Raw genomic sequence first — 12,024 nt, 5'->3', positions numbered from 1 at the left:
CCTTAAGAAATTCCCTTCAGGGGTGCCTGGTTTGCTCAGTGGGTTAAAGTCTCCACTTTCGGCTTAGGTCATGATCCCAGGGTCCTGGAATCGAACCCCGCTTCGGGTTCTCCACTCAGTGGGAAGCCTGCTTCCTCCTATTTCTCTCTGCCTGCCTCTCTGCCCACTTATGATCTCTGTCAAGTAAATAAATAAAATCTTAAAAAAGAAAAAAAAAAAAAAGAAAGAAAGAAAGTCCCTTCAGACTGTTTTTTTTTTTTTTTGGTGAGAAGAAAAGCCAAAAGATGGAGAGGGAGGTAGGCTGAAGAAGAGTGGTTTTACAAATGGTCAGGTATGTTGTAAGGTGTAGGGAAGAAAAATTTTTGGAGGAGAAAATAACATATTATCTAAGGGAGAAATTATGATCAATAGAGGATAATCCTGGGGAGACAAGACGGCCCATGTTTGGGAGTAGAAATGGATAATGAGTCTAGAACAGAAAAGTGGCACTCCTTCTCAGTCAGGACTAAAGTAAGTGATTCAGGTATAAAAATTGAGATCGGGTTTAGGAGAGTTAAAGAGAGAAACCTCATGATGGATCCTCAATTTATAGAACTGGAAGAAGACAAAGTACAGTGGGGACTTGAGAAGAGCAGAAATGGGACAGGTTGGGAGAAGTGCCTTGGATAATGTCCCTGCTTAAGTGTTCTGTCTAATCAACCTCCTGATGAAGAAAGGAATTTAGAGAACTGGTGAAGACCCAGCCAAGTCTGGATAGCATAGACTTTCACTGGAACAAAGTGATTTCTTAGCCTTTATCCAGCAAAGCATGGTAGTACAGGAGCAAGTTCAAAAGAAAATTTTCAACTGCAAATAAGAATTACAAAAAATAACTAATAATAATAATGTCAAATAGCAACATTTTAAGGGACTTTATTCACAAATTTTAGTGACATTTTAATCACTGCAAACATGGAATACAATATCAAAATACTCATCACATGTGATCTGAGAAAAATACAGAAAGAAAAGATTACTGGAGTAAAAGAAAAATTAATTCTTGTTTTCTTCTTTCTACGCTAGCCCAAGGCAAGAATAAAGGAAACATCAATGTAATTCTTTCCATTAGACACATCTTCTATTCATTATTATTAGATGTTTTTTAAAACCAAATCATTGGTATCTTCTTAGTACATTAAAAATGAGTCATACGAGGGGCGCCTAGGTGGCTCAGTGGATTAGGCCGTTGCCTTCGGCTCGGGTCATGATCTCAGGGTCCTGGGATCGAGTCCCACATCGGGCTCTCTGCTCAGCAGGGAGCCTGCTTCCTCCTCTCTCTCTACCTGCCTCTCTGCCTACTTGTGATCTCTCTCTGTCAAATAAATAAATAAAATCTTAAAAAAAAAAAAAAAGAGTCATACGATTTGCATTTTATTTTTTCTATTCTCCAAAAACAAACACACATACAAAAGCCAGAAATAAAAAGCCTGATGTGCAAACTTCCACGATGGCAAGGCATGAGACAAGCACACACTATGGTCCCTGCTGATTCCTTTTCCATTTTAGAAATATTTAGGGGGAACATTCATATGTTCAACTGTTTTCTTCCACAGATCAACCCTGCAAAGGATTATCAACTAGGTTTAAATTTTACTACAAATTGTGAGAGATGTTTCTCCAATCAAAGCACCATATTAAGTCTTATCTATTTATGTAATTTTCCAATTATAGTAAGATAAAAACTAATAGCAAAGCATATTATTCAACTTAAAATTCCATACAGTAGTTAGACCTATGTAGCTTGCACACACACTCATCTGTTTCTCTCAATAGATATTTGTAATTTCCAAAATCCTATCAGCTTTTTCACAAAATATGGTCCCTCTAGGGTGGTAACATAAACATTGCTTTCTTACATCTTACTAACATGGCAAAATCACCAAAAGAATGTCAGTGGTTACATGAGAGAGCTATAAAATGCTTAAAAGTGTAATATTTTCATGAAGACCCACTTGAATAGCCAGTATCTAAATATCAAAGTTATTTACAAAAAACAGCTGGTATTGACAAACAAGCACAAAGTGACTAAAGGAAAGCAAAGAACTTGTTATTAAAGCTCAAGATTTTTCTGTGTACTAACTGCATGTCTCAGTTCATTTCTTTCTCAAATTTGAGGTAAACTGGAAAATACCCAGAAAACAGCACCTCTCAACTGTAAACTATTCTCTTTACTCTGTGAGATCACCAGAAGGCATGAAGAATCGACTTTGTCACCTGTCTTTCCTCACTCTGAAAACTCTTAGGGGAAAGAGCGCGCACCTGCCAAGCTCACAGTGCATAATGTACACACAGGTGGGTCTTTAATAAAAATCCTTCAATGGCGAGATTAGAGGTTTGCTTGGAGAACCAGAGAACACATCATCTTATGTGATGACTCAATGACAACTAACATAATATACGTCAGCCTGTTTCCTTACCAAAATATCATTCAAAGGAAATATTCTTTGAGTCTCCTTTAGGTAAGTCTGTTAAGTTTTTAGACCCAACATTTTGAGGCAAGATCCGCCCCAGGGAAAGGGGAGTGGTTGAACGAAAAACAAGTAGTATTCGGGTGGATCAGCGACGTCGGGAAGCAGCGAATTAAGAGATGGCGTGCAAACTCACCTGGAGTAGCAGAAGCTGCACACATGTCAAAGGTGAAAGGTCAACGTCTCAGGGGCTCGCCGTCGCAGGAAAAACGAAATGCCCACTCCTAGACTCTCATGGATTCGAGGTGAGATGAGGGACAAACCCTACCACGCACAGTTGGGGTTGGCAGGAAGCCAAAGCACAAGCTGCCTCGGGTTTCAGAGCCAGCATGCAGGAATCCCCCGTGTACCTCTTCCCTACAGCCCCTCCCGCTCGCCAAGCCTGAGACACCCTCAGCCTCACTCCCCACCTTCTTCAGGCCCTCTCGCTCTTAACAGCATCGGTCTCTATGGCGACCTGAAACCGCAGTTCGCATTGGCCGGTTCAATATGAGGGCCGGGCCAATGGGGAGGGCCAGCCTTCTCCTTCCGACCAATGGGGTTGGCGGGGAGCAGGTCCGGAGACGGCGGCGTGCTGACGTTCCCGGGAGCCCGGGGCTGGCTGGGCAGGCGGGTTGGCGGCTGGGCGGGCGGCGGCGGCGGCCTCTGGGCAGTAGAGGGGGCTCCGGGGCTGAGTCCGTGTCGACGCCGGCCGCGAAGGCGGCACCATGGGCACCGGGTAGAGGGACAAGTTGGCCACCGCCGCCGTCGGGGGTGGTGGGAGAGCCGCTTCGGGGGAGGGGGCGGGTGGGGGAGGGAGGGGCGGGCAGCCGCTCGGCCGCGGCACTTTTTTAATTTTTTCGGGTGCCGCAGCGGCGACCCCTCGGCGCAGATGTCCCTGATTCTCCGAGCGACGACGGGCGCAGCCTAACCTGGAAAGTAAGTGTGCGAGCTCGCGGGAGGGCACGAGGACTCCTGCCCCCGAGACCCCCGGCCCTCGCCCCCTCGTGCCCGAGCCCGGACCTGCCCGTGAGGGGCGCGCGGGGGGACGGGCGCCTCCCTCCCGTTACTCCGTCCCCACCGCCTCGCGGCCGCCTCGGCTTTCCTGCCCCGCCTCGTGTTCCTGCCCGCACTCGCCTGCCTGCTCCCCTCCCCCCGGCAGGCGCACAAGTTTCACCCTCCATTTGCTTTTCCCGGCTATTACTCTCCCGGGTCTCCACTGCACGCCGCGCAGGACCCTCCCCACGTTGGCATTTTCGGATCCAGAGACCCCGGCCCCGAACTTCAGCGCCACGCAGAACCCTCCCGGACGTCTGCCCCGAGGCTCCCCGGCTCTTGTCCGCCTGGCACGCCGCCCCGCGCCCCCAACACCGTGGGGTTCCCGCCTTCCCCGGCCCTCGGGGCGGTCTGTGCGTCCCTCCAGCCCCAGATCCTGCATCCTGGCCCCCATCTTTCCTCCCACGCCCCGGCTCCCTGCGTGGTCTCGCGTTTGCCCTCGGAGTCCCGCGCTCCTGCAGGTCCTGCCCACCCCGCTCTGGCCAGCGCGCCCCTCGCTCTTCACGGCGTATCCTCACGCTCCACCCCTCCGGGTTCCCGAGCCCGGAGCTTCCCCGGCTGCCCTCCTCCGCCGCCGCTTTCCCCTCACCCTGCCAGGAGTTGAAGCGGAGCTGCGCCCCCCCCCCCCGCAACCCCCAAGGGGTTCTGGTGTCTCTGCCCACCGCTCGGGCTGCCTGGCCCTCTCCCTGTTACCCCGACCCGGGAAGCAAGGGGTTGAGCGGCGGGGCTGGGATTTGGCTGCGTGTGTTGGCTGAGTGCGACAAATAGCGAGCGCGGGCAGTGGAGGCGCCGCGGCGGCCGTGGCCACTCGGGGCGCAGCAGTAGGCAGGTGTGTGTGTCCAGGGGGGGAACGCGCGCCGCGGGCTCCTCGGCTGGCGACAGATTGTGCAGGAATGCGAGGAATGCACCAGGGGCATAGTCCACACGGCCCGTCGCGGCTGCACTAGCGCCTTCCCGGCCCAGCTCTCGCCACGCAGCCAGAGGTCACCGGAGCATCTTCGGAGCTGGTGAGCCTAGCTCCACTCCTCTTCTTCCCTTAACCTCTCTCCATGCGGCAGAGAGGGCGCGGAGGGGAAGCGCGGCAGTTCTCGGGCTTTAGCTAGCCGTTAGCCTGGGTTTTGCTGCATTGGTCTCAGGGACCGTGAATTTGAGGCGGTTGGTGGTGGAGCCAAGGTTATTGATCGTTGCACAAGGTTCTTGGCAAGTTTGGTTTGCAGGGTTTGAATAGTGCCTGGTTTTTACGAGGGTTTTCTGAAAACCTTCAGGAAAGGTGCCCAAGGTTCTTAGAGTAATAAGCTTGCAGCCAACGCATTTTAGCTCTATCAAAAATGTCTGTTAATGCTCACGGATAGGGATGTACTGCAAGAGAGAACTTGAATGCATCACTTTGCTGTCATAAGAATTGTAATTTTTTTCTCGTCATGCTGGGTTGTGTTTAGACCTCTTATAATACATAATGAATAGAAACAGAGAAGCAGTGTTTGGTCAGCGATGGGACAGATAGAACTGTCTGGTACAGTTAAATTCGGGGCGTGTCAGTTACCACTGGAAGTAACACAGGGACAACGCAATCATGTATATTTCGAGATGCGATTTATTAGTTGAGGTCGCAGTTCTTTTTGTTACTAAGTTTGAAAAAAATAAATACAGTCTTCCAACTTTTAAAGAATAGTAATTATACAATCAGTAATGATTCATATACATTTTTGGTCAAATTTTATTTTCTTTAATGCAGAAAAACAAATTTTTGACAGAGGGTGCTTTTCTAGAATTGGGCTTAGATTATTTTATTTTAAAAGGGGAAGTAGAAGACTGCTTTTCTCTTTGAATACAATATATTTGATATGGAAGTATCTTCTTTCTGGTGCCTGTGAAGCACTTATGGAAATGGTAACATAAAAATGAGAACAACTGATGTCCAAAATAAGGTTTCTGGATGTTGTAAAGCATACTGTGTGTGCCTTTGTTTGACACTTTGTTTTGGAGGTTGAGTTTACTATATGCCTCTCCACACTTGCTTATTTTTGTATCAGATTCAGGAAAATAATAGGTTGATGGTCTCAGCTGTCTTCCAATACCTACTTTGTATGGATCAAATGCATTGAAAAGTACAAGATGAGAATCTTTTGGTTAAGGACTCAGCAGAAAGGAAAAATGGAAGAAAACAAACAAACAAACAAACAAAACTATGCACTGGGAAAGGTTGTGTCTTCTGCCTGCCACATTGTTTTTCAGGTATATAATTAATCTGTAGATATTATAATTTACAGGTTTAACTCTAAATTAGAGTTAGTAACATAGTATAGGATACCGGGAGGTGTTTATAGATGCCAGCAGGAAACTTGTTATGTAACAATATCACATTACAGCAGAGTTTAGCACCTGCTTATTTGATTTGATGTGAAGATTAGAAAGTAAAAGCACATTCAGTTTCCCTGCTACATTAGAAATTGAAATAACTGGTTCAGGTGCATAGATAATGTATATAAATGTGCAGATAATTTTACCTGCTTCAAGTAAAGGTAGGCTTTCACTTAGAAATGTATTCTAGTTATAGATATTTGAGGAGAAGTTTCAAAACTAGTAACATTCACAACCAATAACATAAGCTGTGTTTTGGCCAAAGTATATTCCCTCACCAACCCCCACTATTATGTAAGGAGAAGGTGCAGCATTTCATGTATTGTATGTTATACTGAAGATCCTAAATTGTGGATCTAGGTGTCCAGTTATCTTAATTTTTACCTATGCTGTTTTTGAAGGAAGATAGTGGAGCCGGGTAGTAGTGATGGAAAGCAAAAGAGAAGGTAAGCAGGAAGTAGGAGCAGTTGGTATTCATGGAGGGGGTGGAGGGATGTTAATGCTGCATTTATAAGCTGAATAAGCCAAATCTACTTCATCTACTTCTGTAATTCTTATATATTGAGACTTTAAAAAAAAAACTACTCTCAAACTCAGTTTAATAAAAACTTTAGCAATTGTATGACCTTGAGTATTTGAGTTAAGTCTATATTAATTCAGAACTGCAGTTTTTTTTTCTTTTCTATGCAAACTGGGAAAATAAATTTAAAACTTTTACATTCACTTAATTAAAAAATCCAGTTATTGCCAATTTTAAAATTGAATTATTTCCTTGTTGTTGGCCAAGAATTGATTTAAATAGAGAATTTTTGTATCCTAGATGATGCGAATCACTTGAGAAGTCCAGTCTCACTGGACTGCTTTGAAATATTAAGATATTTTGAGAGTGCTCTCTAATATTCTTCTCCTGTTTCAACCAAGAGGTAAATCCCTAATTTGCTTATTTGTAAAATGGAATCATAATAATGAAGTAATATTTTCATTATTAACTGGAAGATAAAATAGAGGTTATTATAGGGTTATTCTAGGGCGTAAACATTCATGGAATTATATGACACTTTGGGAAGTTGCCTTCACGCCTTCAGTGTACTGGGAGATAATGACTTCTTCAATGTGTTAAATGGTTTTGTAGTGCCTTTCCTGCACTGAAGGGGGAAGAAGAATCTGATGCAGAACACCAGTGGACTGATTGTGTTTGGAAAATTAGGTAACTGTTTCATGCCCAAACTGTAACTACAAATAGCTTCAGAGTGTGAGAGTGAGGAAGTAAAACTTAAAGCATAACTGGATGTAAGGCTTCATAAACTGCCAGTACTCAGGAGGTCAGTTTGATGGCCAGCTGTAAGAAATAACAGGTTTCTTTTAGGATAAGGAGAAAAGGCCCCTTGGTCACAAAGAGCAATCATTCATGTGCTTGCTGGTTTCATTTGAGAAGTTGTATGACTTTCAAATATTGTTTAGATTACCACTTTAGTAATTCAGTGGAATTATCTTCATCTTTTGGGGGCTATGTTATCATAATTAAATTGAGGATTTTATATGATGTTGCTTTTCAGTTTGCTGCAGACATTCCATTTGTCATTGATCTAAGTTGTTTTCTTTTTTTTTTTTTTTAAGAGTTTTTATTTATTTGACAGACAGAGATCATAAGTAGGCAGAGAGACAGGCAGAGAGAGGGAGGGGGAAGCAGGCTCCCCGCTGAGCAGAGAGCCCGATGTGGGGCTCGGTCCCAGGACCCTGGGACCATGACTTGAGTTGAAGGCAGAGGCTTTAACCCACTGAGCCACCCAGGTGCCCCTAAGTTGTTTTCTTTTTATAACTTAGATTTACTTTTATTTGGTACACTAATGTTAGCTACAGTCCTGATCATTTTATTATTCATAGTCTTGATGATATTATAGTTTATTTGACTAATACATAATGATTCACTGCAGATGATAAAATGTCATTAAAGATTGATTGTAAATTTTTTTTTAAAGATTTTATTTATTTATTTGACAGACAGAGATCACAAGTAGGCAGAGAGGCAGGCAGAGAGAGAGGAGGAAGCAGGCTCCCTGCTGAGCAGAGAGTCCAATGTGGGGCTCGATCCCATGACCCTGAGATCATGACCTGAGCTGAAAGCAGAGGCTTTAACCCACTGAGCCACCCAGGCGCCCCGATTGTAAATTTTTACTACTATAAAATATATAAATCAAAATATGGAAGTGTCTGCATTATTTTAAGTCACGTCATTGTGAAACATTTTTCTTGAACTGAATAATGCCTGCCGATTGGGTAGATGCCAATCCTCGTAGGTAGATATTATATCATATAGCCCTCATAAAGAACTCGCAAATGAAGGGTTGGGGAGGGAGGGGGCAAGTGAATCAATAACCCTCTTCCTTCAAACAGCCAAGGCATATTTGGCTTCTGTGATTATTGTCTGTGTTAAATATAAACTTGGTGAGTTGTAAATAAATTTGAATTTTGTAAATTTAGTGAGTTGTAAAGGGAGTTTATTCTATTCTTCCCTAATCTGGATCCCCTCCCTAACCTCCCTTCCCTCCAGCACACACACACCATCACCACAATGTATATGTCTGCTTGGAGAGGCAGAGAAAGCCCCTTTTCAGGAACCACTTGATATAGAAGTTGGTGCTTTGTGTTCCAAGTTCAATTTAGAGTGGATGTGAGTTTTTGTCATAAAAATGGCATTATATATGAAACTTGAGTAAAATGTGTAGTTGAAGAGGGATTATCAGAGTTATTGTAAAGGCTTTGGGGGCCTGGTCTGGAACTTGGAATACTGTTTTTCATAGACACCCACAACTGACTTACAAATTGACTTAAAACACTGGGTAAGTAGTGTTTGAAATTCTGGTCCATTGTAAGCTCTCTCTTAAATTGAAGACATGAGGGGGAGATGAAAAGCACCCTATTCCAGAAATTAGGAGATCTAAATCTATGGTGACAAACCATTTAAAACATTTGGATTTATAGCTTTCTCCTTTTGAAAATGCCAAGGTTTGGATTGCATTGATCTAAGATACATTTCAGCTCAAGGTTTCCAAAGCCCCCAGTGTTGTTGTTTGTTTGTTTGTTTGTTTTGTGTTTTGTTTTTTTAAGAAAAGGTTTCCTAAGCATTCATTTATGTAATGAGTCCAATTTCTCCTCTTCATACAAATCATAGCAACAAGATAGTTGGGGTTCTCTTTTGAGACTTTGAATCTCACGTTCATCTTAAATTGTTGTTTTTCCTTTTTTTAACAATGTCATTTTGGGAAGTGAGGGGAGGGATCAAAATATACAGTGTTTTCAGAGTCTTGATTGTCTACCTCCACCCCTCATCCAGGATTAACTATGGCAGTTTAGGCCAGAAAAAGTCCTTGGGCTTTCACCTTGACACTGAGTGAATTCCATAAAAAAAGTCATTAAGGCAGTGAGTGAGGTGTGTGGTTAGTAGCCAGATTGTCATAGTTCAGTTCTGTTTATTTGCTAGGTATGTGACTTGGTACACTATATAATCCCTCTGGATCCCTTTTTTTTTTTTTTTTTAAGATTTTATTTATTTATTTGGCAGGCAGAGAGAGGAGGAAGCAGGCTCCCTACTGAGCAGAGAGCCCGATGCAGGGCTCGATCCCAGGACCCTGGGATCATGACCTGAGCTGAAGGCAGAGACTTTAACCCACTGAGCCACCCAGGTGCCCTGTGGATCCCATTTTTAAAACGAGATCTCATTTACTCATTTGTAAAACAATGATTAAAAATATCATTTTTATCAGGATTAAATGAGTTAATATATGTGAAGCATTTCAAGCTCTGGGGCAGCTTTTAATACATTAAAGTCATTATTCTTCCATTGTGGTACTTAATAATACTTTTTTTTTAATTATTTGACAGAGATCACAAGTAGGCAGAGAGGCAGGCAGAGAGAGAGGAAGGAGAGCAGGCTCCCTGCTGAGCAGAGAGCCCTTGTGGGGCTCAATCCCAGGACCCCCGGGATCATGACCTGAGCTGAAAGCAGAGGCCTTAACCCACTGAGCCACCCAGGCACCCCAATAATACTTTTTATAAAAGCTGTATTTATTTATTAGAAAGTGGCAAGTGGGATGGGGGTGAGGGAGGGGGAGAGAGCGAACTCGAGCAGACTTCCACTAAGCACAGAGCCTAAGGTGGGACTCCATCCCAGGACCCTAAGATCATGACCTAAGCCTAAAGGAAGAGTCAACACTCAACCAACTGAGCCATCTAGGTGCCCCCTTAATGATACCTTCTACTGTATATCAGGCAAATTAATGGCTTGCTTTCTTTGATCTTAGTCAATAAGATTATGAATCTAAACATAGTATTTCAGGGAAGAAATAAACTCCTAAAGAGAAATAATGATCTTGACAGTTTGTAAGAGATTGTCCATAAGGAAGAAAATCCAGCAAAATAAAGTTAAAAAGGACCTTTTTAAAATAGGGAAGTTAATACTTTTTTTTGTAGGTAGGCAATACGTAGAGGCATGTAAAATACTGCTAAGCCAACACACGTAAGAGATTTGATTCAACATTCCTTAGTAAACTTATGTTTAAAAGGTAAAGACTGGGGCATCTGGGTGGCTCAGTCATTAAGTGTCTGCCTTTGACTCAGGTCATGGTCCCGGGTTCCAGGAATCCAGCCCTGCATCAAGCTCCCTGTTCAGCGGGAAGCCTGCTTCTCCCTCTCCCACTCCCCCTGCTTTTATTCCCTCTCTTGTGGTCTCTGTGTGTCAAATAAATAAATAAAATCTTTAAAAGTAAAAAAGTAAAACATAAAGACTGATAATCATGTATTGCTGGGGTCAGAGTGGAAACCTTGCAAAATGTAAAACATACATTTAAATAAATAACTATTGCATTTGTAATTCTGAGTAGGAGTCATTTTATACAATGTCCTTGCTAGTTAGTACCTGAAGAAAGTGCTAGTGTTAATCATTTATGGACTCATGCACCTAAAGCTTGTAGACTAACTTTTAAAGCTGCCTTTTCTGTCCAGAATAGATCACACTTGAAATTGGCAGGAAACAGCCAAACCAGGAAGGACTAGAAGAGACCTTTGGAAGATATTTGATGTAATAAGCCAACAGACAGTGGTTTAACAGATATAAAGAGTATCTAATTCTAGACGTGGCTGTACTACTAAGTTGTGTGTATCTCATGAGTGAGTCATTTAACTCTTGGGCTCTAGTGTTCTCGTGTATAAAATGAGGGAGTTGGACTAGATGCTCTCTAGAACTCTCGTACTTATATTTATTTTGCTGTTCTTAGAACATTATGCATTCTCATTCCATTTCATTTTTCCCTCAGCAAAAATGAAGACTGTCTTCTCAAGAATTTCTTATAATTTACTCTTTGGGATAAGAGGAAAAACTTGAAGTTGTATACCTGAAATGCTCAGCTCATAAAAATGTATTTGACCCCGTACTGGCTGAATTAGTAGCCAGCTTCTTGGATTCATTTGTTAAGTCGGTCTCCTGAGCACTTTTGAGTCATAGCCCCTAATTGAGACTAAATTTTCTGGAAGTTGGATAGAAACAGAAAGGGATTTAGATAGTGTAACGAGGGGACTAGTCTGTTAAATTGAGAAAAACCCACTTACCATTTGCTTTGATTTGTTCTCAAAGAAATTAACTGGGCAAAGTTGTTCCTCTGAAAGCATCTTGCTTTTCCATAAATACTTTATGTGCCTAGGAACTCCCTAATTCATATCTTTTTAAAGAATATAGGTATCTTCCTTCTAGTTCTAATCTCTAAATACGGACGACATATCAGTGTTCATAACTAGCGGATTTCAACAGAAGGATGCTGTATTTGAATTTGTGCTCTTGGGTTTGTATAGTTTTGGGTTTTTTGTTTTGTTTTGTTTTTAAACAAAAACTCGATGAGGAGAGCTGCTTCTAGATCCTGCCCCTTACAAAGGGGGGAAAAATCCTTATAGCACTTATATATGTATACATCCATAAATAGTAGTTTAAAAATATTGAGATTGTTTTCCTTTGCTAATGCATTAAGTACATTACTTTCAAAAGGAGAATCAGTTATACTACTAATGCATGCAATAGTAAATGAATTTTCAATGTCATGATCAAAGTAAACACTTGAATAGGATTTCCAGT

General features: G+C 42.7%; 2 protein-coding genes across 23 annotated transcripts in view; one reads left to right on the top strand and one right to left on the bottom strand.

Moving 5' to 3' along the window:
* The window catches only part of CCDC148 (coiled-coil domain containing 148), a gene marked incomplete at its 5' end in the record, with an annotated part of 251,765 nt that extends 248,549 nt beyond the window's left edge, over window positions 1-3,216 (bottom strand). The window contains 4 exon segments of the mRNA XM_082691417.1: window positions 2,899-2,938; window positions 2,942-3,016; window positions 3,018-3,135; window positions 3,137-3,216. Coding sequence (XP_082547543.1) covers window positions 2,899-2,938; window positions 2,942-3,016; window positions 3,018-3,135; window positions 3,137-3,216 — 313 coding nt within the window.
* Window positions 3,106-12,024, top strand: part of PKP4 (plakophilin 4) — a 245,733-nt gene continuing 236,814 nt past the window's right edge. For 8 of the 22 annotated variants that reach the window (XM_082691370.1, XM_082691361.1, XM_082691376.1 and 5 more), the window contains exon 1: window positions 3,138-3,425. The gene's annotated coding sequence lies outside the window, so the exon portion shown is untranslated. Of the gene's footprint in view, window positions 3,426-4,375; window positions 4,550-12,024 lie in introns of those variants that run through there. The other 14 variants (XM_082691357.1, XM_082691363.1, XM_082691355.1 and 11 more) reach the window with 6 other exon arrangements.

Source organism: Mustela nivalis (assembly GCF_964662115.1).
Source record: "Mustela nivalis genome assembly, chromosome: 11".
Classification (NCBI taxonomy): Eukaryota; Metazoa; Chordata; class Mammalia; order Carnivora; family Mustelidae; genus Mustela; species Mustela nivalis.
This window is presented reverse-complemented; position numbering and strand designations above follow the sequence as displayed.